This window comes from Rhagoletis pomonella, unplaced genomic scaffold (genome assembly GCF_013731165.1).
Source record: "Rhagoletis pomonella isolate Grant_MI unplaced genomic scaffold, Rhpom_1.0 Rhpom_scaffold_00007, whole genome shotgun sequence".
NCBI lineage: Eukaryota > Metazoa > Arthropoda > Insecta > Diptera > Tephritidae > Rhagoletis > Rhagoletis pomonella.
The window spans coordinates 30,123,945-30,149,229 of record NW_023458561.1 but is presented as its reverse complement, the minus strand read 5'-3'; the positions used below and the strand labels follow the sequence as shown (position 1 = coordinate 30,149,229).

At 36.1% G+C, this 25,285-nt stretch overlaps 2 protein-coding genes across 7 annotated transcripts in view; one reads left to right on the top strand and one right to left on the bottom strand.

Annotated features, from left to right (window-relative positions):
• Nucleotides 1–16,253, top strand: part of LOC118742568 (lachesin) — a 58,560-nt gene extending 42,307 nt beyond the window's left edge. For all 4 annotated transcript variants that reach the window (XM_036474737.1, XM_036474733.1, XM_036474734.1 and 1 more), the window contains exon 3: nucleotides 14,353–16,253. In XM_036474737.1, the coding sequence (XP_036330630.1) occupies nucleotides 14,353–14,894 (542 nt within the window). In that variant the 3' untranslated portion in view covers nucleotides 14,895–16,253. The remainder of the gene's footprint in view (nucleotides 1–14,352) is intronic.
• A 3,328-nt stretch (nucleotides 16,254–19,581) lies between these two features.
• On the bottom strand, nucleotides 19,582–24,196 carry LOC118742559 (augmin complex subunit dgt5). 3 transcript variants are annotated; one of them, XM_036474723.1, is made up of 9 exons: nucleotides 23,978–24,196; nucleotides 23,763–23,860; nucleotides 23,572–23,704; nucleotides 21,774–21,918; nucleotides 21,464–21,715; nucleotides 20,849–21,372; nucleotides 20,278–20,795; nucleotides 20,010–20,197; nucleotides 19,582–19,918 (listed from the first exon to the last, which is right to left on the bottom strand). In XM_036474723.1, the coding sequence occupies exons 2-9, from the start codon at nucleotides 23,855–23,857 to the stop codon at nucleotides 19,659–19,661; spliced, it is 2,115 nt and encodes a 704-aa protein (XP_036330616.1). In that variant the 5' UTR covers nucleotides 23,858–23,860; nucleotides 23,978–24,196; the 3' UTR covers nucleotides 19,582–19,658. The 3 variants fall into 3 exon arrangements, with proteins under 3 accessions (XP_036330616.1, XP_036330615.1, XP_036330614.1); XM_036474722.1 differs by having other exon boundaries at nucleotides 23,941–24,195; XM_036474721.1 differs by having other exon boundaries at nucleotides 23,763–24,195.
• Nucleotides 24,197–25,285: the final 1,089 nt, after the last annotated feature.

Genomic DNA, 25,285 nt, shown 5'->3' with positions numbered 1-25,285 from the left:
ACATACATACCGAAAATGTATGAGTATACACACCTATTATGTACAGCTACATATGTATGTACATATAAACAGTATATGAGCAAATCCCACGAGTGGCTTTTTTTTAGTGTCACTCCCTTCTCTCGGCAAAAAAAGCTAAAGCATTCCTCTTGAATTTATTTCAATCAATGGAGTTCCAGAAACTAGTCCAATAAAAAATATTTCAAGTATTTGAACAATTTTACCCTTAAAACGTTCATTTAGGCGAAAAAGTACCGAAATTACTAATTTTTTTATTGTCGCTCGAAGAAATCATAATGGTTTTTTTTAGATGACTGCGTAAATATGGTGCTATGGGTATATCAGCATGTGTTGTTATTTTTACTTTTTTTTATAGAGCTGTGCGATTGATTATTCAAAATTTTAATTAACTCAATTATACGATTAATTGGAAAATATGATTACTCAAAAGTTCAGTTAGTCGAGTAATAAAGATTTTGATTAACCAAAAACTAAAATATTTGAATAATTTAAAAATATATTTCTGGTTCAAAAATTTAATCATTTAGGCCTGTTTTCTAAATCAAGCTGTTACTCCTTTAGTTACTACGAAAAAAAGGTTCGTCTTAGCGACCGTTTACTTTGCTTTGAATATCTTACTCGCGATATACTTTTTTGCCTTGAATTGTATTAACTTTGTCATACTTTGTGAATCATCATCACTGCATTGCTACTGCTACTCGTAAATGCTAGAATGTAGAAATGTTTGATGCTGACGAATAAACACAATTTATTTTTACATAGAAGAAAACCGCATTCGGCGAAAAAAAAATATAAAAAATCAACCGTAAGTTTGTACTTGGGTTTATATCGGTTTTATTAGAGAATGACCTAACTTTAATTGAAAAGTCTTAAAAATAAATAAATAAACATAAGTGGTAAACAATATCACTTTGAAATGAAGGTGCTATTGATCTATTATCTTATTCGAAATTAGTTACAAATTAAATACAACATCATAATACGGGTACCAAAGGGAAAGTATTTTGAAAATCCCGAAATCAGCAATATTTTTGAATAGAGTTGCCACCTATTTCAAAAATTTACATTTACTTAATTTTTGGTTTAGAAAACAATCTCATAATCAGGCTGATTCTACAATTCACTTCCGAGTGAATTTCAACCCCTGCCAATTTGAATTCAAATTGGCTTTTATTAAAATTCACTCGGAAGTGAATTGGAGAACATGTCTGAATATTACTATTAATGGATACTAAACAAAGGCTCTTATACAATGTTTTGCGCATACATATACTGTATGTTATCCCTTAGAATATTAATGTAAGGTTGCCACTTATTTTCGATTACTTTTTGTTCGAAAATACTTTCGATGAGAGTTGCCATGTTTCTTTTCTGTAACACAAATTTTTATGTGTCTTATTAATTTCAATTAGAGGTATTCTCGTATCTATACACAGTACAAATGTATACGCTCATGATATGTACTCTTCATTCCAGCGTATTTCTGAATAAGGTTGCCACCTAACTTTTAAATAAAAAAATTTTTATTCAATTTAATTCCAAAATATTCTTTTTAAAGCTATCCAAATGACTATTATTGGCTACCCAAACCTTGAAAACTTTAAAAACTGTATGCACTACGGGCAAATGGTAGTTTTCCCATTTGAACTATGGAAAATCTTGACAAGTCCAATGACCCTAAAATCTGTTTTTAACGCGAATATTTAGATTGAATGATTAGCTATACATATATTTACAAACATATTGTAAGCGTGCTTTATGATGCCTGTATGTACATATGTACATACATATACATACATAAAAATAGGTGGCTAATTAATTAATGAAAAATATGTCGAATTGTGTTTTAATTTATTGCATAGATGCATGTGACTGAGCACTGTAATGCCAGAGACGCACATGTTTGGAATATTGAATTACAAAGGGTATTACATGACATATAGTATGTGCGTACAGATGTATGTATGTATGAATGGACTTACATACATACATATGTGCATATTGGCAAGCACATGTGTAGGTATATTTACTTATGTTTATTTGTTTATAATTTCGAATGCACTTGCATGATTCACTTTCAAAAAACAGTAGCAATAACAAAAACACCAATAATATGAATGTCGAATATGTGCTTGTGATGGTATCAGCATAGAAAAATTTATGAATTCCCATTAATTGGGTGCGTGATTTAATTTGTATTAGGGTCGCTTGCGCGCTCGTACGCCAACAAAACATTGAATGTGTCAAATGCATTAGTGTTTATGCGCATAAAACATACAATTGTTCAATGTAGCGCAACGGCTACCAGGCAATAGAACAGAGGAGATTCCCCAAGCAATATCGGTCATTTGCATTTGCATAGCCGGTCGTACGGCTGAGTGAAAGGGGAACTTGTTTATGTCAATGCTTAATTTACTTTTTGTCTATGTGTCTATGCATTTATCAGCTGCTAGCTGCCTCAGCAGTATTACCATTTTGGTACTTTTGGAGCTACATATAGCTCTTTATTTTTCTATTTAGCTCCGAAAATTGGGTTTTAGCTCCTAGCTCTTTTTTTAGCTCCAGAAAGTTTTAGTTGTATTTGGTATATATAAGCCAAAACTTAAGCGTTGATAAATTGGAAAATTTCGAAATGCAGTGTATCCACCATAAACTCTTGTATCTAGGTTAAAGAATTCAAAAATTGATTAGAAGAAAATCCTTTTTCTGGTAGCGCGGATTTGACTTATTTTACCTTTAAGGAGAGCTGGAAATAAAACTTTCCAGAAAAATTTTTCGAAAAAATTATTCAACTCAAATATCTGAAATTACAGACTTTAACAGTTTGTAAAGTATTTTTATTTCACTGTTATAAGTGCCATATTTTGGTTTTAAAAATTTTTTTCATCACCTAAACTTAAAAAATTTGTTCCCTTGATTAAAATTGCCGAAAATGTAAAAACAACCATACGTCAATAAATGCTCAACCTTAACAAAAATATATAGCTCTTCATTTTAGCAGCTATTAGTATTATTTAGCTTTTTTTACCTCTTTTTTCGACCGTTTTAGCTCCAAACGAAATTTTTCTGGCAACACTGGCCTCATGCCACGTCGCATAGAAATAAATATGGCATAAATCATCAACATCAAAGCCAGTGCATTGCTCATTTAGGTTGGCGCGCCAGCGTGCTGCAACAATTATTTTCATTTACGCATACTTTTCCCAAAAAAAAAAAAAAAAAATTGAAAATTTTAATGAAAAATGAGGAATTCAAATATGCAACAATCAGTAGCAGTTGCATCTGCAAGAGAAAGGGAAAAATTGTTGGCAAATCAAATTTCGAATGCATGCTGGCCGCTTTGCTGCCATCAAAGCAGCAGCAACAAAACTGCCAATACATAAAAGGAATTGTAGTACATACAGACATATAATGTGTGCAACATGCATTTGAACTTATGAACCTACAAACTTATGTACATACACACATACATCTGCGTGTGCGTTCGATGCAGCAAATACATATGTATGTATGTATTTATATTTTCAGTAATTTGGTGCTTGGAATTTCAAATTCCAATTTCATTTAGAATTCGAATGGTAAAATCTGCTTGCGTGTTGCAACAACTGACTATTTGAAGTTTATGTCAGTATTAGTGTAGAAATTCATTGCAAGTACGCATGTTGCATGCCACATGTATACAAACGTGTACTCGTATGCTGTGCCATTGCTATGCTTTATCAATGCATTTACTACAACTACAAACATTGCAGATGCGGGGGCGAACAAATCAAATTGCACTATTTGTGCGCTACACTGCTACAGCTGCTTTTTTTCTTGTTCTTCTTATACTACATACATACATACATACTACTTATATGACGTGTATGTAATGCATACATACATACATATATACACACGTTTCTCTGTTTGTGTGTGCCTGCATCACGTCAATGATCTCAGCGGCATATTTTGCAATTGTTTCTGCTTCAATTGTAATTGCGCGCTTCAATGGTGACGGCTGCTGCATGCAAAGTATGCAACAATAACGTTCACGTAGACCGCATCTGGCAGCAGTTAGATGCATTTGTTGTAGCGACGTCAGCGTAGGCGTACGCGTTGATGTTAGCGGTGCCACTGACATCGTGGCTTTCATGCCGTACTTCCGACTCAAGCACAAGCAAAGTCACCAACGAAGCGAAATCAGCGGCCTCGAACAGCTACGAATACATACCTTCGCGCTTGCATTCCCCCTGCGCCCCCTCACTTACTCTACGTGGGCGTGTAACAATGCACTTGAACTCGAAGAACTCTGCTAATGCGAAAGGTTTCCAATTGGATGTTTCCTCGGCTTTATGCACGGTGGTTGTTGTTTGCAAGATAAGTAGAGAAAATTGTGAAAGACTTAATCATAAGTGCATTAATGCATTTGCATATATATTGGCTATATTGACTAACCAAATAGTAGTTTTATTTAGTTTTCTTTAAGGTTATTGTTAATGTATAATGATGGGGAACATACATATATGTATACTTATCTCAAACTAATGCGCCGACTCTACAAAAAAGTGACAATTAAGCCTTTACTGGGCCCTGGTATTTAAATTGAGAGGAGGGCCTTGTGAAAGGGGAAAATGTGCAGCAATATAATTGACCTACATATTTAAGTAAGTCTTCAAAGGCTACTAAGAGAAGATAACGCTCGAATTTTCTGAGCTTCCAGTTTGTTACAACCTCCTAGGTTCAAATACATGCACTTAGAACAGCCAGTTATATTCATGACTCTTAAATTGGGGCATAAAAAGTCTAATCGGATTTTTTACCACTATGTTGTATTGATACCCATATGTACATCTGGCAACACGAAACCAATTGCGTCAAACGCGCGTTTGAAAAGTGACATTTCGGGCTTCATTTTCAGTGGTGACAGTACTGTAATTCTTCGCGCGTACAAAAGTTAAACCGATTTAGAAATGAGTGAAATATCGAAAGAAATACACTAGCCGATGCTTTGTTACCATAAAGAAAGAAAAACGGCATGCAAGGTGTTATACTGCATTTACATGAGGCGATTTTCTAGGCGATGTTAATTAATTAAATGTTAATCCCGATACATAGGAGGCATGGCATCTGACATACAGACTAAAATGTCAAAACCACTATATCTCTAAAACCAATTATGCTGGGGAACTGAAACTTAGCACAGATGCATAGATTGTAAATATCCTACTAACGGTGAAAAATGGTAGGTACTGGGAAAGTGGGCGTGGCACTTACCATACAAACGGAAATTCTCATATCGCTTATCTCTGGAACCACTTATGCCAACGTTTCGAAATTTGACACAGCAACATATGTTGGCAATACCATACTTACGGCGAAAAATGGTAGATTTTGGAAAAAGGGGCGTGGTACCGCCCATACAAACTGAAATTCTCATATCCTTTTTCTCTGGAACCGCTTTAGCTAACATCCCGAAATTTTACACAGCGACATATGTTGGCAATACCGTACTTACGGCGAAAAATGGTAGATTTTGGAAAAGGGGGCGTGGTACCGCCCATACAAACTGAAATTCTCATATCCTTTTTCTCTGGAACCACTCATGCTTACGTCCTGAAATACTTACGTAATGTTGTCAATACCGTACTTACGGGCTTATTTACAGTCTGAATTGTTTGATATATTAGTCAGTGATGAACATCTCATCTATACGAACAAATACATCTGCATATTTTTTATAAATGAAAATCGAAGTTCCTTTTTCGGTATATTTTCAAGAGCTACTGAGGAGGAGACTTGGTAGAATTAGCATTAATCAATCCGGTAATAACGTTCATAATTCGATTTTAAGTTTTCCTGTAAACTCGCTATAAATTATGCTGGTGGACTTCAAAATAGTAATTCGCATAAGGGATTTAGTATTGGTGGCAGGTAAAATTCAAAAGTGTATGAAAAAAGATGTCGAGTTTCGACAACTGGGCGATACTTGTAATAATAATTCTTCGTACAAAATTTTCAATTTTTGTAAAAAGCTAAAAGTGCATTTTCGTTCCACAAACTGGACTGTGGTTTAGCGATTTATTTCTTCACCCTACGTACCAAAACTGTGTTTATTATTTTTTTCTAAACTTTTACTTGTGACAGAGAGATTCAAATACATATAAATTGTTTTTTGTTCCTAGTAGCTATACTTTGGATATGTCGCTTGGGCTCGTCTTTTGGGGGTTTTATATGGCCGCCATGCTTATGATTTCAATAGTCGTCGGGATTTTTCATCGGAACTACTTATTATATTCTGCTGTCTGATTACTTCAGCAACTGCTACCTTTCATGCCACAAAAATTCATTCCCGTTATATTTCCGGGCTCTTCTTTAGATAGTTCAGTGCCACGGGATATTATGGGCCATAATATAACATGGAAAAATAATAAAACAGTTCTCATTATGAAAATAACTTCTAGTATATGTTTAAGGTTTTACCACACAGCCATTGGTGTAGTTTTCTGTTGAAAATTTTCGACACTGAAGCAGGCGGAAGCAGAATAATTCATTTTGCACATATAATTATTTACTATCGAATACTAACTATATCATTGTTTGTGACAACGGTAGTTGAAATTATAAACGAATATCAAGTTTACATATGAAAATACTTATAAACTAAAGGCTATTATAATTACATACAGCAAAAAGTTTTACCCTTCTTTAATACAGCGAAAATGAGGATATAAATATTGCACATATAATTCTTTTACTGGGGTACTCCTTTGCAACTTATCAACATCGAGTGCATAACCGTTGCATTAAAGTGCATTCATTACCTTTGCATCAATGCTGATACCGTTGCTGCTGCTGCTGATGTCATTTATTGTTGCTGTTGTAGTTGCCGTCACTGACTGTTCGCTGTGCTTACGCCTGGCTGCACTTGCAACATTACAATGCATTTATGCATGTCGATATGCTTATGCACATACATACATATGTACATACATTCGTTCATACATACATATTGGTTTTTAATGGGCGAATGCGAACCTACTTTCATGCACATGGATGTACAAATGTAAATTGCATTAGCTAATATGTATGTATTACAATATTGCATGGTATGCACACCCTTTTCCATCCCTATCGTTTACTTCCTTCCATACGTGTTGTTCTACCGCAGCTTCTCATGGGAGTTACTGACACTTCTCATACGATTATTGTTACACTCATCAAGCCGAACACGCATAAGCTGACATTCAAATTGCAATACAAACGAAATATTTATGTATGACTAGTACCCAGCAGCAGATTTGTAGTCATAATTGAGTCTTTAAGGAGTCTTATTTCGGAGATTTTCAGGTCTATTCTGCGCTGGTAATACAAATTTTGTAACCGGCGAATAAAGTTCCTCTCAGTTTTTAAACCCTTTTCGCATTCTGTGTACTCTTGTAACCGGTAAATTTCGTTTCCACTTCATAAGCTGGTAACAACGTATTGCCACGTGAAATATGCAATGCCACAATTTCCACAATTCTTCATAGCTGAATTGCTGAATATTTAACTGCATTACCAACGTATCTAAAATCGCGGTGACAAGAACTGGTAACATTTTTTGGTAATAAAATTTTCCGGTTACAAAATCTTCGGTAACGTGCAGAATAGACCTGTTTATGCTCATAATGGGCACATTAAAAAGTCCACAATGAAGGTGTTTCCCTTCCCCCGAACGTCGACTTATACTTCAAATCTTTTAAGACACTTCTTATACCGAATTTCCACTAGGCATTGAAATGACAAAAAATTGGTGTCATTTAAAAAATGCTATGTGGAAATGAATTTAGTGATTATTTTTTAATGCCCAACTTTGTCATTAAAATTTGTGCCATTTAATGCCTAGTGGAAATCCAGCATTAGACTAATATATGTATGTACGAATCATTTCAGTCTCTTTTTGAGGCTCTTAAATGACTCTTATTGGCCTTGTAAATGGCTACCTTCGTACTCTTATTTTAAATTGTTCCTTGAGTCTTATTTGCCTTATTCTTTGACTCTTATTGAACTCACTTTAGAGCTACATTTGCAAAAGGTATTCAGCCAATGATTTTCCATATCTGCATAAACAAGTTTAGTTATATATAAGTTCCGAATCTTTATTCTTGTTATATTAGCACAAAGTGCTGGCTCGTAGCTTGGATCATATATAACTATTAAAAGATTTATAATAAGAGTCAAACATTTTTTTGGGAATCTCATATTTCTTACCCACCCAGAATTCCTTTCGGACTTATGTATACATATATATATTCTGAACGCTCAGAATATGTTTGCGGGGTATTTATTTGTATGAATTTATATGCACCTAAATACATACTTATGTATACGTGTAAATACATACTTATGTATACATGTACATAAGTATGTATATTTACATTATATTATACTCGCACGTGTGGTTGTTGCTTACCTAAATTAGCAAATTGTAATGTGTAACCATAAACTCCACCTTAACGCTTGCCTTTGCCCATACATAAATACGTACATGTGTATAAGTATATACATACATACATATGTAAGTACTTGGATATCCATTAGAGTGGTCCAAAAACGCTTGTGGAAAAAGTAAAGTCGGAATTTTTATGCTCTCATCCACTAGGATTCTTCTATACCGAAAGAATATACCCCTATTTTTTATTTTGAAATCAAAAAATATTTAAAATTAATTGTTAGAAGAATTCTTAAAATCAATAGTTTTCCAACGGAAAACTCTGATTCTCTGCAGGAGATTCCCAAAAATAATACGCAATTGTTTATTTAACCATTTTTTCATAGTAACTGTAATTTATAGGTCGAAAAATGCACTGGGAGTTAAATCTACAATTGGGCATTACTATTTAAAGTCTCTTTATATATATTGATTTACAAGAATTCTATACAATTCTTACGAAAAATATTTTCTTCCTATATAAAATACAGGGAAAACTTTGAGCGCTTTGAGCGACCTCTAAATATTGTTTGATTTCAAAATAAAAAAATATGGGTCTACTTTTTTCGATATATAACAATCCTAGGGGGTGAGAGCATTAAAATTTCGACTTTACTCTTTTTGGACCACCCTACAAATACAAAAATACAAATATGTATTTAAACTCCTACCCTTCGAAAACATCCTCAACAAGGAGTGTTCTTTATTGTTGTTGTTGTTTACGTGATACTGAGCCTCAGATTTGCAAATGCAAAAGTTGCAGCTGCACGTTCGCGATTTACGAAAGCAACAATCTGGGCAGGGGGGTGAACGGAATGGAATTGCAAAAATCTGTTTACTGTTTTTATTTATTAAAACTAGTGCTACTACCGCCGTTTTCATATATATATTTTTTTTTGTACGCTCTCATTCATTATACTACTATTTATCCCTTTTGTGCCATTTTGCGCACTGTTGCATTAAGTACGGCTGGGTACCACTTTTGCAGAAAGGTCATTAACGCCGCAGTTACCAGCTTGTTTTCACAATATCGTACAAATAAAAGTGACCGAAAATGTATTGTAATTCATTAAAACAAGCAGAGTGATTTCACTAGAGTAAGCAACTAAAATGGTAAGAGGGAGGAATTCGGAATGATATTGTTATCCCCTCCATTGTGACACCAGGAAATGGTGCGCAACTGTCATTGAGCCAGCACTACATCACCAATTCTCTGGGCGATTATGATTTCCCTTGAAGAGTCGTTGAATTGGAAATTTCAAATGGCATCAACAATGCAATGTCAGCCATCGAATAGTGAGCAATTCAATTATTAAGTATTGTACATACATACATATGTACTCCCTCTTTGCTATCGTCTGTCAGCTAGATTTTTGGGTATTAATTCATACAACCTACGAAGCCTGTGTACTGATTGGCAGCCAGCGGAACTGGATGCATTAAAAATCCATTATCTTAACCGTTCAACAGCACGCTGGACAAAAGGCCTGCCAACGCCATTGACCCAATTCCGGTTTTATTCGATATAAGCTTACTTATGTAGTTTATTCGAGCAATAAGTTCCTTTGAATGGTGCACTAATGTTTTTGTGTTAGCGAAGTATGCATATACTGTATATCCAGTACAGTTACAATAACGTTTCCAAATCAAATATTTATTTTGTATTAACTTTGTTCCGCAAAAATGAACAGTTGTTCAAAATCGGGAATTGTTATTAAGTCTGCTTACAACGCACGAACGATGCGTCGGTCACAAATGACCAATCCTTAAGGAATTTGCTCTTATAGTACACTGAGAAAAGAGTTAAGTTACACATGTTCTCTCAAAACGTTATTTGGTTATAGTTACGCGATATGGCTTCAGTTAGCAGATTTAAGAAAAATCAACGGTAATTTTCAAGCATTTGAAACTTGCACTGCATTCTACTACAAATTCAATGAGCTACAAAATTGCATACTTAGAAGCTTTCTAGGAAATCTAGTTACAAAAAAAAACTCGAAATGTTTACGAAAGTTTGTTGAATTAATTTAAATATTGCACAAAATTTGAAACTTGGATTTACACTGGTTAAAGAACGAACTATATTTTTATAAAACAAAACCAAAATTAAATAACAAAAAGTAATGTGTTAAAACTTGTCAAAATGTGGTGCGGCTATAATTTTTTCGACCACTGTAAGCAACCTCCGCTAAATATGAACATATGTATGTACATCTCTACACGTGCTGGTGATGCTTAGCAAGGCTCAGGTCCGATTCTTAGGCCGCGCAATATTCAGGTGACTAAAAAGGTTTCTCCTTATACCAGTAATAGTAAGAAAATTCACCGCTTTTATGTTTGTCACTCGGTTCTTTTAGATGAAAGAAAAAGTCTGATCTACATACAAATCTAATTGTGAGCATTTTCAAAGCGGCTACATACTTTACACTTACATCTACGTTTTAACTTGTGAGCATTTGCTATTTAGTAGGTACTCATACTAATGTCCATCTGCTGTCCTAAAAAGCCCATAAATGTCAACAGACCCTGCGGCCATTTATGCAAGTCCAATGCATAAGAAGTACTTGTTCTTCTTATTTGGCACTGTTACTGCCAAAACGATTTTCTTCTGTGCCCAAATGCCACCAAGCGAAGACAAGTGCTTTTCGACTTCGTCTTTCCTCTGCAAGTGACGCCAGCGAAGCCAGTGCTGGGCAAGTGCTCGGGCGACGCTTCTAACAGCCAACCAAATCCTATTTAATCAAACGTTAAGTATTACCCGAAAAAAGTGATTTTTTCTGATTTTCGGAGAGTATTAATTAAAATTGTAATGGCAGAAAAAAAAAGAAAAATTATGGAATAGAAAGAGGAAAATAACAAATGTCTACTCTTGTTCACTTCTAACAAAACCATAACCAAAAAATCATTCTTTGGGGGTATCGACATTTGGCTGTATTGTTAGTGGATCTTCATAACTTATCATACGTAAGTAGGCTTCTTTTCTAATTCTGAAACCAGTTCGGTTAATAAAAAACGTCATAACGACATTACAATTCAAACTGATCGAAAGCGATAAGATATATGTATGTATGTGTAAGTAATAGATGCTGTAACTGGTTTTTAACAAACAGTTTATACAAACACAAAGCACTTCACTGCAATTTATGAAATTTTTAACGCTTTTGATATTAAAATTTTCTAAGCAGATAATCAAGTAAACCATAGAAAAGAAAAAACCAACAGTTGAATATAACAAAATATGAGAAATAGATAATAAGAAAAATCATGCTGGAAAATTAACCCTTCTACCTGATCACCTGTAGTTTTTACACACACTGATTTATCCATTTTCGTTATTTTTTATTCTCTTCTCAAATCCAGCACACAAGCTCACATGTTATAATTTTCTTCTTTTTTCATTTGCTGCGAGGCAAACTGTTTAAATATATGTATTCGTTACATGGATCTTTTCTTGACGATCTCTGTGAAACGGCTATCAATTTCATTGTTGGCCTCTCCCATTTACAATACAAAAGTGTTACAACATCCCGCAGTTTTTATATATATTTAAGCATGCATTTGTAAACATACATACATACATATGTATGCACGTAGTGAAATCTTCAAAACCCTTGAATTCTAGCATCAATTTGTAGAATTCTGATGGACATTGACCTTTTCGTGAACTGCATTCAGGTAGCAGGATTTGATTTGCTTGCCTAGTACTTCGATTTAGGTAAATCTTATGAAAATGTATGTGTTTTTTAGACACTTTATTGCAGTTTAGTATCTATAAATTCCACAAACTACATATGTACCTTTGAAGAAAAAATTTTCTGGTATTTGGATTTTTTCGTTTACACTTTAACCAAAACGAAAAGCTCTATCCGGGCAAACCTACCTTAGTTAGAGTCGAGGTGTAGTTAATGGGCCGTCCTATCAACCAATTCCCTGTAATTATAGCTAATAGCCGCAGGTTGGTATATTAGCACTTCTTCACCAGCTCAGATGCAGAGCGCTTGGTTACATTTCATTTAGTCGTTTTGTGGCAACCCTTGTAGGAAAAAGGCTTTTCTCATACTGTAGAAAGCACAGAGAGTACAAGACCCATTGACGGATATTAAAATGTTATTCTAAATATTTTACCCACAAGGCTACAAGAACTTAAAAGTTTGAAAGCACACAAAAATACAAAAGTATTAATCCTACGAGTAACATTTCCTGAAAATCAAAACCTTTAGCATATCACAGATACAAAGTAGAGAAGAGAGAGGGAAAACGTTGCGAGGCGTGGAAACTCGATTGGGCTTTATACTGATGGGTCCTAGTTGCATATTACTTTGTTTCGAGCCCCGGCGAAGTCGGTCAGCCTTAGTCCGTTATCCGACGTTTCGCCATGGAGGCTGAATTTACCGATAGTAGCGCCAAAGATCTCTTCCTTGCCCACATTGGCATTGAAATCGCCAAGCACGATTTTTATACTTAAATAAAAAAAAAAATAACATTTTTATTGTACAAATATCCCACCCGCGGCGGTGGAATACCCCAACAACGTATTTATACAACTATTTCTATTTGTTAACTTGACTATTAAATACTTTCATTTTGTCGGTGGCTCTTCACCTTTCATATTCCTATATTTCCAGAAATTCAATTGTTTCCAATTTATCTACATATGTGACACGTAAAGTTAAAAGGGACCTACGCATTCGAGAAAAACGACTTTGAAGTTTACCAAGTTGATATTGATGCTTCTGAACGTTTTAATGGATTGAAACTCGTTACTCGGGGGTTTTTGGTGTCGCTGATTACGACTCCGATATTCGTTTTTAAAAATTCAAAATTCTATTAAATATTCTTCCAATTGCAACAGACTCTTGAGCCTTAGCATAGGCATGTCGGAACTCCCATTCGCTTGTGGTGGTCTGACAATCTGCTTTGGGGCCAAGGCATGGAGGATCTCATTGGGCTAATTGTAGCACCTGTTTTAGGGTCGGGCAGGAAACGTTGCTTGGTCATGGAGGCGATGGTGAGCTGGCTTTAGCTGCTTCCGGCTGTTCAGCCGCAGCTTCGTCATTTCCATATCTGACGGTTTCTGTTCCCGCCTTTCCTTTCTTGTTTCTGCTAGCCTCTGTCCGGGTTTTAGAGCAGCAGGGTTGCTGGTAATCGTGCAGCCTCCACGCAACGCGTCCCCAAAGGAAGCTGCCTTCGCCATACCTTCGCGGTTTGTAGGAGGCATGTCTGCCGCACCGCTAGGCATAAGGTTGTTTTCCTTTGGCTTCCTATTCCCATCTGTCAGCGCCCTTTTCGCGAAGCGCTCCGTCGTAGTAGAGCTATTGTATCTCACCCTCTTGTTGGCCGATACTTCCTGACGTGGAGGCCCTATTGGCTCTTAAGCCAGTTGCCTAGCATACTCGTAATGCAGGCCCTTATCCAGTTCGCCTTTGAGGGAGTCTCTCGAGCCTGCCCGTGCATGACATCATTTGTCGGTGAGGCAAAAAGCTCGTGCACATCCTCCGGCGAGATGTCTGATAGCACCCTCCTGGGACTTGCTTTCCCGACAGTGCTGGCGTTATAAATATATTATTTTTGCTGTTTACTTCCATGGTTGATCCCAAGATTATGTAAGAAAGTATGTCAGCTGGGGCATAGCCCCCATTAACCCTAGATGGACTGCTTACAACCAGAGGGCACCAGGTATCTGGAGGCCACCGTCGTATGGTCGGTCTTGATCTGAAGGGAGTACTTCCAAATATCTGGAACATACTTAAGATTTTTTTGCGCTACTTTAATATTTTATTATTATAAGTTTTTAAAATGTATGTATGTACTCTGCATTCGTATGCATGTCTACTGCAATTACTAATTCATTATCAACAATTTTCTCTTCCGTTTTCCAGATAGCGCCACATACGTTGGTAACATTCTCAAGATAAAATCGGTAAAGAAAGAAGATCGTGGCACTTATTATTGCGTCGCCGACAATGGTGTGAGCAAAGGTGATCGCCGCAACATAAATGTGGAAGTCGAATTCGCGCCTGTCATCACTGTGCCACGTCCACGTTTGGGACAAGCGCTCCAATACGATATGGATTTGGAATGTCACATCGAAGCTTATCCACCACCGGCAATTGTCTGGCTGAAGGATGACATTCAGCTCTCGAATAACCAACATTACAGTATCTCACATTTTGCCACCGCCGATGAATATTCCGACTCCACATTGCGTGTAATTACCATCGAGAAACGTCAGTATGGCGATTATGTTTGTAAGGCAGTCAACAAGTTGGGTCAAGCTGAATCGCGTGTCAATCTCTTCGAGACTGTGATTCCAGTGTGCCCACCAGCTTGCGGGCAGGCATATTATGGCGGCGCTGAACACTTGGCGGCCACCACATTTGTGTTATTGGCAATGTTGGGTGCGGCGGTGTTTGCAAGATAAATACAAGGACTATTTAGAAATATGTACGCATTGATACAAACATATGTACATACATATGTATATGTACTTGTAGACACGTGTTCGTAAATGTGTAAGAGAGTTGGCAACAAAAGAAAAGTGACAAACGCCGAGGAAGGGAAGTTATTAAATACAAAAATATGTATATCAAAGGCAAGCTGGAGCAGTTCTGAATCTTAGATGTTTTCCGAATTAAATAAAACGAATCAACGCATACGATTAATAGAAACTCGAATAGAAGATATGACAAAAAAACAAAAGTAAAATTAACGCATTTAAAACCAAAACAGAAATTAAATTAAAAAAAAAACATGCATACATAAATAATTACAAGAGTAAATACTTACGTTGATATAAAGGCGATAAAGTACGAAATAAAGCATTCCAGCAGTCAAAAAGTCGCAAAAATTCGCTTAATTCTTTATTTTAGTATTTTATTTTTTTATTTTTACTTTATTGATACACATAGTACATACATATTTACATACATATGTAAGTCATTTGTTGTAAAGTTACAAAACTAACGTCCATTTTAGTTAAGCGCACCGCAAACACTTTTCACACATACATGTGTACATACATATTTATATATTTACCTGCATTCATATCAGATTGCTAGATACATATATGGGCTTATATGTACATATGTAAGTAAGCAGTTCTTACTTTCATAGGAATGGGTAACTCTCTGTAAATCTCTAACATCCATTTACATACATATCTGCTGATGGCACTACTTTATATACATACATACAAATTGTAGAATCTTGTGGATATTTTTTCAGTTGATATCGCCAACCAACCCCGTCCGTAATTAAATTTTCAATTAATTATTTCTTAAGCACCTCAAACATTTAAAAGCTCTCTCTCTACAACATCACAAAATAATATTTTGTATTAAAATTTTATATTAACATCACACTTGGACCGATTTGCGATTGTTTAATTAAGAACACAATCATTACTGTATTTGTGTGACGAATTTCCTTCAAATTAATAGATACTAATTTTCTATTCGTCTCTAAAATTAAAAAAAAAAAGAAATGATCATAAATTTAAAATTTATTAGTAATGAAAAAAATAATAATGAATTTACTTTAAGTGAAAAAAGTTTGCATCTTGTATTTATACGTATATACATAAATAAAAAAAATGCTAAGCGAAATTTCTATAAGATTTTTGTATAATCTAATCTAAATACATACGAGTACATCATTTTACCGCTCTGTAAAACATAAGTTCTGTTATAAGTAAAACGAATAATTTTTATATTAAATACATTTGTGTGTGTAACATTTATGTATGTGACTACGACCCATCTCTTATTGGGTGTAAATAAAAGAAAAGTAAAGAACTTACATTAAATACGATTATCATCTTCAATTATAAAAGAAAAAGAAAAGTGTAATAATAATGTGTGAAAAACCAATAGAATAAAACAGAATTAATTAAAATTATAAATGTATGTATGTATGTTTATTTATGGGTCGAAAAGAAAAACCAGGAAGTATGTCAAAGTTCGGATTTTTTGCATTAAGGAAAATAACCGTTTTATGTTAAATACATACACTGAGAAAAGTGTTTAATCTTGATGACTAAATATCTTTAGTTGACAATATTTGGGAAGTATTACGAAGGTTTGGGACATCTAGTACTTATCACAATTATGCACATATTGTGCAATATTTAAAAAAAAATTCAACAAATTTTCGTAAAAGGGTCGAGATTTTTAATTAGATTTCTTAGACAAATTTTAACCATTCAGTTTTTCCGGCAATTAAATACTTTTAATTTAGTTGTCGAAGCTTAACTCTTATCAGTGCAAACGATTCTGGCCGAGTGCAATAAAGCACGCCAGTCGGTTTTTTCTGGGCCAACTGAAGCTAATTGGTAATGTCAAGTGAATTTAAGTCCTCTGCCTGCCCTTTTCATCACAACGGATGCCTTACCCTTCCTCTGTTACCAACATCGCGATCCGAAAGTCACCGGAGTCGCTGTATTTCAATTGTTGTTAATGCGGGTTCCTATATAAACGAAATCGTCTACTTTTTCGAACTTATAACTGTGTGTGGGTAACAAGACGCAGAACAGTTTTAGCCAGTTTTTTTTTAATTGTACAAATGTGGTTCAGTTCTGTAGCTCTTCTCCAGCATCAGATCAAAGAAATAACACTAATGGGAGTTGCCCTGTGTGAGGTAGAGTTTCAAGGACTTTTGCGTGTGTAAATTTGAGGTCTCTCCACGGCTGGATCGGTCCGAAATTTGTCCAGACATCCAATAGGTGGACGATTTAATATTATTTCCAGAGATTTAGTGCGTGTAGGGGGGCAGTGAAACCCTGACGACCAAGGAAGTCGTCCTCTGCACTCGTTCCACCTTAGCTCTGGGCAGTGTTGTTTAGCGCAGGCCACCCCATACGGTAACGCCGTAGAAAAGGATGGGTCTCATCACAGCTGTGTTCATCCAGTGTACTAATGCGGTTTTATTCCCCTTTTTTAGGTCGTCTAAATTTCTAGTAAAATTTTCGGGCATTTTTCCCATGCGTATTACAAATTGAGATCTATAATAGCTAGGCAGCTAGCGCCCGTAAAAGAGGTACTAGTGGGGCATTCCAAGTAAAACTGCCGTAGCAAGGGCTGCAATCGGGCTTACGGAAACTGGATGCCTCAAATACTCAGCGTCTGCACACTCTAAAATTGTTGAAAGTATTGATTTCGTTTCTGATTGCTGGATCACTGTGTCTCTAAATGACTCTTAGTGACACTTTCTCTAAACACCATCGATTATAGGATGGTGGGTGCTCTCAAAATTGGTCTGGATGTGCCTGACCTGCCTCTAAAATGCATCCAAATATTTTCTAATTAGACTCATGTATGCATATGGTTACCAGGCCATAGTCACATTGCGGGATTTTGCATGGCTGACAAGTTGACGAGAAACGGTATTCATACCTGAAGCGATATCTATAGCAGTTGGGCCTCTTGTCAGTCTGTGGAGTGGTTCACAATGCGGACATATGCATATTGAGGTTGAGTCTGGATAAATAAGACTTCAACCTGTTACAGTATCCATATAGTAATTGAGTCACAGTTTGGTGGATGTCTCCAGGTAGCTGAACCTCTTCGTCCACGATGTGCGGTTGATACAACGTCGTCCGATGGTTGTGCAACGGGCGGATCTCATCCGTGAGTTCGTAGAGATGCGTTCTTATGTAACTCTGTCGGGTGTCCGTCATTTGCCAAGTTGGTTGTTTTTTTGGCAGCGCCCCCTAAATTTTTGGTCTCTGACCTAAACGAAATATAAGACTAAACAAAACTTTTAACCTTGATGTTAAACTGTGCCCCCAAGGTGATATATTTCGCATTGAAAACACATGGGATTCTTCTATATTTTACTTTTAACACATTTTCTTCTGAACCAGTAGGTATATAGAAATGGGATATATATTCTTATAGGAAATTTAACACTCTACAAAAAGCATATGATTTTTCAATAAATTCGTTCCTTTCAAAGTTAAGTGCCTTGTATGTTGCGAGCAACGTTTCTTTGTATTTGCCCGAGGTGCTGCCGGCTAGCGCCTTGAGGATCTTGTTGCGTTTCTGTACTTTATTGAGAATTGCAATTGTGTGCACCGAAAAGAAGAGCAGACTATCGTAAGTAACTCGGAGAATTTTCGGGTCATTCATGCCATCGACGTGAATTTCCTGCTGTAGTCTGAGCTTCTTCGTCCAGTCAAAAGGGTTGTCGAAGATTTTGTATGGGATATGGTTAGGTTCATTGCAGCGAAGAATCGAGAGGTAACCGTTTACTTTCGAGTACAAGTCATATATTCCATTCCCAGACGCCATTACCGAGCAGTCATCAGCATAAGAGACAATCGAGACTCCCTCTGGGGGTTGATGAAGCTTTGAGATATACAGCCCAATTCTTAATATTCCCGGGGAGTTTGTCCTCCGGGAATTTGTTTCTCCCGAGTAAGAAATCCTCCAATAAATAACTCTCAGTGAGTAGCATTTTCCCCGGAAATCTGGAAGGAGGAAATTGGAAATTCAAACTTCGAAAGAGCTGATTGGCACTTTTTTATAGCACAACTCCGTCATTTAAAAATAAATCCTCAGGGAATTTTTATTCATGGTACGAGGAAGTGAAAGATAAAATTCCCAGGGAGTTTCTGTTCAGAATCGGCCTGATAGTAGTTAAACAGTATCGGAGAAAGGACACCACCCTGTGGGACTCCCAGTGCCAAACGATTAAGGTCTCGAGTTGTTTAAGTGTTTAGAGTTACGTAAGTGCGTTGAATGTTTACACCGTTAATATCATGCTGATTGGTAGCCATGGTCAGAGTGCAAGTAAGGTACGGAGAGTTATCAAGCGATAAGACTCTCCTTTGTTAGCTTATACAATTGTTTTAATAGGAACATGCCTAGTCCGTACTGAAGTGTAAACTCTCGGCAAAAATATTTACTTCCCGCATTTCCTCATGTTTATTCTGTCATGGCGCTTAGTAAGTTTAGACAGAGGTCTTACGAATAACCACAATGAGCAATGATTGGGAGGGTTCGCCTATCCAACACACATTGATCTGGAAAACCCCGGAATCGGCTGGAATCGAAATGTTTATGGTCTTACGCAATGATGACAGTAAAATGTATAGAAAAATTTAAAATAAGCACAGTTTTATTTACTTCAAACATAAACACGAACATTAATTTAATAAAATACAAATTACATTTTGCAGCAAACTCCTTCATTTGATGGAGGCACCGACAGTTGCCATGCGATAGTACATAGAAAATTCGGCTTCGTAGTCTGCATATGATTGATTATTGAAATTTCGTTGTGGTGGAATATATCGACGCAAAGGATTCGAAAGTATAAAATCGTAAAGTTTTAATAATTTTTGTAGAGTTCGATTAGTGTTTATGCTGGTTACATCGATTTTATCCAACATTTCTTCGATTTGTTCACGGTGTTGTTTGATCTTTTGTCTACAGCTTTGTGCGTCGACTAGAATATAAAACAAAAAATGTAAATGCAAATAATCAAATAGCGGCATTTATGTAAGCCTTATAACAATTGGCAGCGCTGCGATGCCTACCCATAATCAAATCAAAATCCAATTTCAAATCAAGCGAATGCTGGGCAATTAAATCCGCCCACTTGATACGATTACGCACTTCCTGCAAAGCCCCTGAAGCGGTCAGCAAACTGCCTGGCGCCAATTGGATTGTAGAGGAGAGCTCACGTGAATCCACGATCAACGGATTGGGTGACAAATGGTAAGCACTGAAAATACATTTATAGGGGTTAAAATCTGTATATTTACTATGTATTAACATTTCGATGCATTTTAAGCGATATCCCACCATTCTTTCGTTACGCAACTAAACTTCTCAAATGGGATTTCGACAAATGTACAAAGCTCGCTGGAGTATGGTGGCAAATTGAAACGACCCTCGGTGTAGTTACTGCTGGTAGCCGCAGGCATAAGTGTGATATCCGCACTTCCCACACTACGTCTTGATGTGCCTGTGATATTTGAAGTGGTTGAGTTAAGTGACAAAATGGTGGAGTCAAAGTCCAACTTCGTGCTGCAAAATACCATGTCTCCACCACCCATTTCAAAGCTATCACCCATGGTGGACATATTATTGTTAGCTTTTAGTTTCGTAGGTAGGAAGTTTGCTTTAATGCCGCTGTTGACATTGGGAGCAACGCTACCGACGGCAGAGGATATTTGCATATCATCCAATAAACGTTTCAACATATTTTTTGAATAAAGAATCTTCTCTTTGATTTGCCCTAATAGCTGCATTTCATATTGAATATGATTAATGGACGTATTAATCTCACTATAAACTTGTTTTATGGATCCCAAAATGACCTATCAGAATTTATTAAAAATCAGTAGCAATTAACAGAGAAGAGCAACCTTACCTCATGATTCTCTAATTGTTTTGCTCCATAATCTATGTCTGCTTTGCACTGTTCAATTTGTTGAGCAATAAAATCATTTTGACTTTTTGAAAAATTTCGCAAATTGTACTGGACCAAATAGTCAGATATGATTTCGTTGACATTATCATCAGCATTGGCATTAAATAAATTCACTTTCTTTTGCAATTCGTCCACAAAGGGGTCATAAGCATCGGTGAATCGTTCTTCCAGCGTGATAAGTTCCTTTCGGGCAGACAAAAACTTCACGACCATGCCTAGGAGATCCGCTTTCGTTTGCATCAGTTTAATTTCGAATGATGATAAAGGCTCTTTTGAGCCTACTCCACTTATGGAATGAGTTATGGATTCCTCATTGTTTGATTTATTCATTAAAGACATTAAGTATTGCAGCTGTTCATCTTTCAAACGCATTATAATGTTAAAAAAAATGAAATTTGGAATATTCGAAAAGGTTTTTCGCATTTTAACCCATAAAGCATCCTTTGCCTCCTGAACGGTATTTGCTTTGAAAATAAAAAGTAACATTTTTTAATACATATGTATGTACATATGTATAACATAATTGATATAGAAATTTATAATTTTTTAACTTACGACTGCTCGCCTGATTTAGATAGAAGGTGTAAAAATCATCCAGATCCCGTAAAGCCTGTTTAACCCCATCTAAAGCTATAGTTTCACTTGCGTTTTTTGCTGTCAACCGCACTGGCATAGTGGCTGTAATACGTTCCTTGTTTTTTTCTTCCTGTTTTATTTGTTTATCCAATGCTAGGGATTTAAATTCTAATAAACTAACCCGTGACTTCAGAGTTTTTTGCTTATGGTGAAGGTTAATGTGTTGGATGTCTGAATAATAAAATAATAAATATACGTTTTATATCTATTTTGCTTTATTTAATGTTACTTTTTGTTTTAATATTGACAGCCAGTGTCTCGTATTCCTTCCTGTATTCATCCAAACGCATTGTTATGTCTTCCTTTTGCTTCATTAATTCATTCATTTTAAGAAAAGTTTGCATTTCTTTAGGTAAAAAGCTTCGAGCGGAATTCTATAAAACAAATATATAAATTCTAAGTGTTGCAACTAAAGTATTCGCAATCAAGCATTTCATTACTACAACTGAAGTAATCGGAATGCCAAACATTTTCGGTATTAAAGTTACAGTACAATTACAAATCAAAATAAGCTAAATTTTTTAAAGCCACTCTTTTGTTTCTTAGTTCTCACAAAAGCATAACTCCGCAACTTAGCATGGTAAAATGAATGTCGAACATTGGCCATCTGCAGATTTTTCCCATGTGGATCATTTATTTAGAACAAGGTGGAATGCAAAAACTTGATTTGTGGGACCAAGGGGATTGTGGATTTATCGACATCTTAAAAACAAGCGAGGTCAATAAATGTTATTGTGTTTACAGCGGCACTACGAAGCCTGTCATCCTGTCGCTGTCCGGAGAGCAACATTTTGGCATGTTTGTAACTTCGTCTATGCGTGTGCAGTGAAAAACGAGAACGTTGTTGTTGTTGTTGTTGTAGCAGCATACAAATTCCCCAAAGACTTTTTGGGGAGCGTTGCTGGAGTGACAGTCCTTGGCCAGATATAAATCTGGGTCGTTCCGGTTACGTAGAGACGAGAATGTTCGAAGAAGTAGCTGTTTACTTTCGAACCCCGTTTAGATTGACGAACCCAATCAATGGTTGTCAAGGATTTTCCCAACGGGTTGAAATGTTTTAGGAAAAGGATTGTCCTAAATATATAGAAGACAGGAATTATGTTTGAAGTCAATTTATACAATAATAGAAATTTATTTTTATGCACATACCGCTCATTTACTTCAATAGTGCCATAATCCAAAAATATATAAATTTTGAGTTGAGCATGCAGAAATTACCACTACCTCCCTCTTCTCGACACCTGATGGAAGATCGACCTATCTTGGCAGCTAGTTCAAAAACTACCTATCTCAGATAATTTTTCAAAAACACTCTATTTCAGACTTCGATTCAAAAATGCCCTATCTCAACGTATTTTTAATATATTTTCAATTCGGATAGGGCGTTCTTGAAAAGTTGTATGTATGTTTTTCAGTCGCATTTTAAAATAGAACGTTCTTCAACCAAATTCTGAAATAGGGCTCTCTTAAAAAATACACATGTATTAAAATGAATAAAATTTGCTCAAGTAATTATTCTGCAAATATCGCCTGCAGTAATAACAAAGCGATAAAAAAACGACTCACCTTTTTACGAAAAACTTAGGTTACCCATGTTTTCCTGAAAGCGGCGATTCCCAAACTCCCAGTGTACCACAAATCAATTTTTTCTGTTGGCAATTACCGTCACATTGTTCAAAAAGAATTGACTTACACACATTTATTTTTTAAATTGAGAACAAAAGCAGAGAACGTATATGAACGAGAAGGCGTATTTCAAGGCGTATTTAACAAGGTGGTGTTGGCCGTATATAAGTAAAAAATTACACTAACAAATTATACGCTGATGTCCATACTGTCATTGGTATGAGTTACAACAAACACATCATTTTGACGTAATGGCCTCCACGGCGAAAAACTCAGCTGTCGCCCCAACACCACCTTGTTTAATACACCTTGGCGTATTTTCTGTGTGAACTAATTGTCGCCAAAAATTTTGAGTTTCGGTCGAGCAAATATACCACTCGTCGACGAAATGCACCACTTACCGGTACCACCTGATCTTTCAGCTTGTCCAGTTGCTTGATTAATATATTCTCGCGCACCACCTGTACATCCTGTCGCGATCGCACCCGTTTTATTAAATTGCAAAACATATCACGCTGGCGTGACTTATAAATACTAAAATAACAAAAACCAACAATCAAGGATAACTTTGTATTAAGCCCAGCAAACTTACGATTTTAGTGCTTCTTCTGTAGGTATTGCATCTGGTGGGCAGCCCAACTTAGCTGCCCACACCTGAAATATTTCTATATCCTTCTCTAACGGCATTGCCTAGCAAATAAATAATTTACTAAATTTTTTTACAAATTTATGCACTTTCGTTTTTATTTTTTTTTTTTGGCTATAGGAACCTAATCGATTGGTCCCCTAAATGGCAAGGTGTATAACCTCAAGTGCCAGGTTTGTAAAACGTGGTGTTTATCCTTCAGTCACAGTTTTTCCTTTATTTGTTGGGGTAGATGTTCTCATCGGTCTTTCGTTTTTAGAAATATGGCGCTACGTTGTTCCTATTTGAATTTTGGCACATGGATCGTTCACAATAGCGAACCAATAACCAAGATGGCAGAGATGTATCAGTGCTTCGATTGTAAAGGTAGAACTTCACCACAAACTACTTTTATTATAACGCTTTTTTATTGTAGCTTTGCGTTGAGACGTTTATACGCCGACGACCTTAAACAATTATCCATATCGCAAAATTTCTACAAATTTTGAAATCTGGATCGCGGATCGCAATAACGTCAATAAATATTGAACGTGTAGAACTTTTAAAACGCTATAAATACATTTCGTCAGTACATCTTGTACTCTCATAAGCCCAAATTACAATAACGCAGTGGCAGTTTTTCGAAATCAGCTGTTTTTTTAGAAAGTGTGGTTTTCAATGAAGCGACTCACAACACAGCAGTGGCAGCTAGCAGGGCTGCTCAGTTTAGCCCAAATTCTAAATTCACTGCCACTGCCTTCATCGCAGCAAACTTCGCATGCTGAATTTGACATAAATGAAACGCAGCCAACATCTGTTGATGTCAGTGAAGCCTAAAAGGCAACAACAAAAATGTAAACAAACAAAAAGGAATGTAAAAAAAAAACCGTCACTGACAACTCCGTATTGTGTTTGCTACGGCAGTGACTGCCAATATTAGCAGTAACAGCTGATTTTAAAAACTGTCACTGCCACTGCCACTGCGCTATTGTATTTTGGGCTATATTCCGAATATCGAAAACGTATTCGTTATGCTTTCGTTCTCGTTCCTTAAAACCTTTCAAAACAAATTGAAAAAATTTTAATTAACATGAGAAATTTCAAAATAGTTGTGGAATGCATTATCTGCAAATTATTCATACAAAATAAAAATATTTTCTTGCGTCATAATAAGCGTTCAGCACAAAAATTATGCAAATACTGACGCGATAAATATTGAGCATGTAGCATTCGTGCGTGATCCATCAGTCCATCAATATGGATCACGATCCAAATATCGTGATAATTACTGACCGTGCGACAGGGCCCTATGCAAAAATACACAGTCTACTCAACTGTCAGTTTCATCCTTTAGCGGAACGTACGCAAAGTACTCATTCTGATAGGCCCGTCAGAATGGATACTTGTACGTCAATAACGGAAAAGTATGCGAAGGAAGTGGCGTACGTACCGTAGAGATACGCCGCAATTAAGGTGTTGCGTCTGCAAAC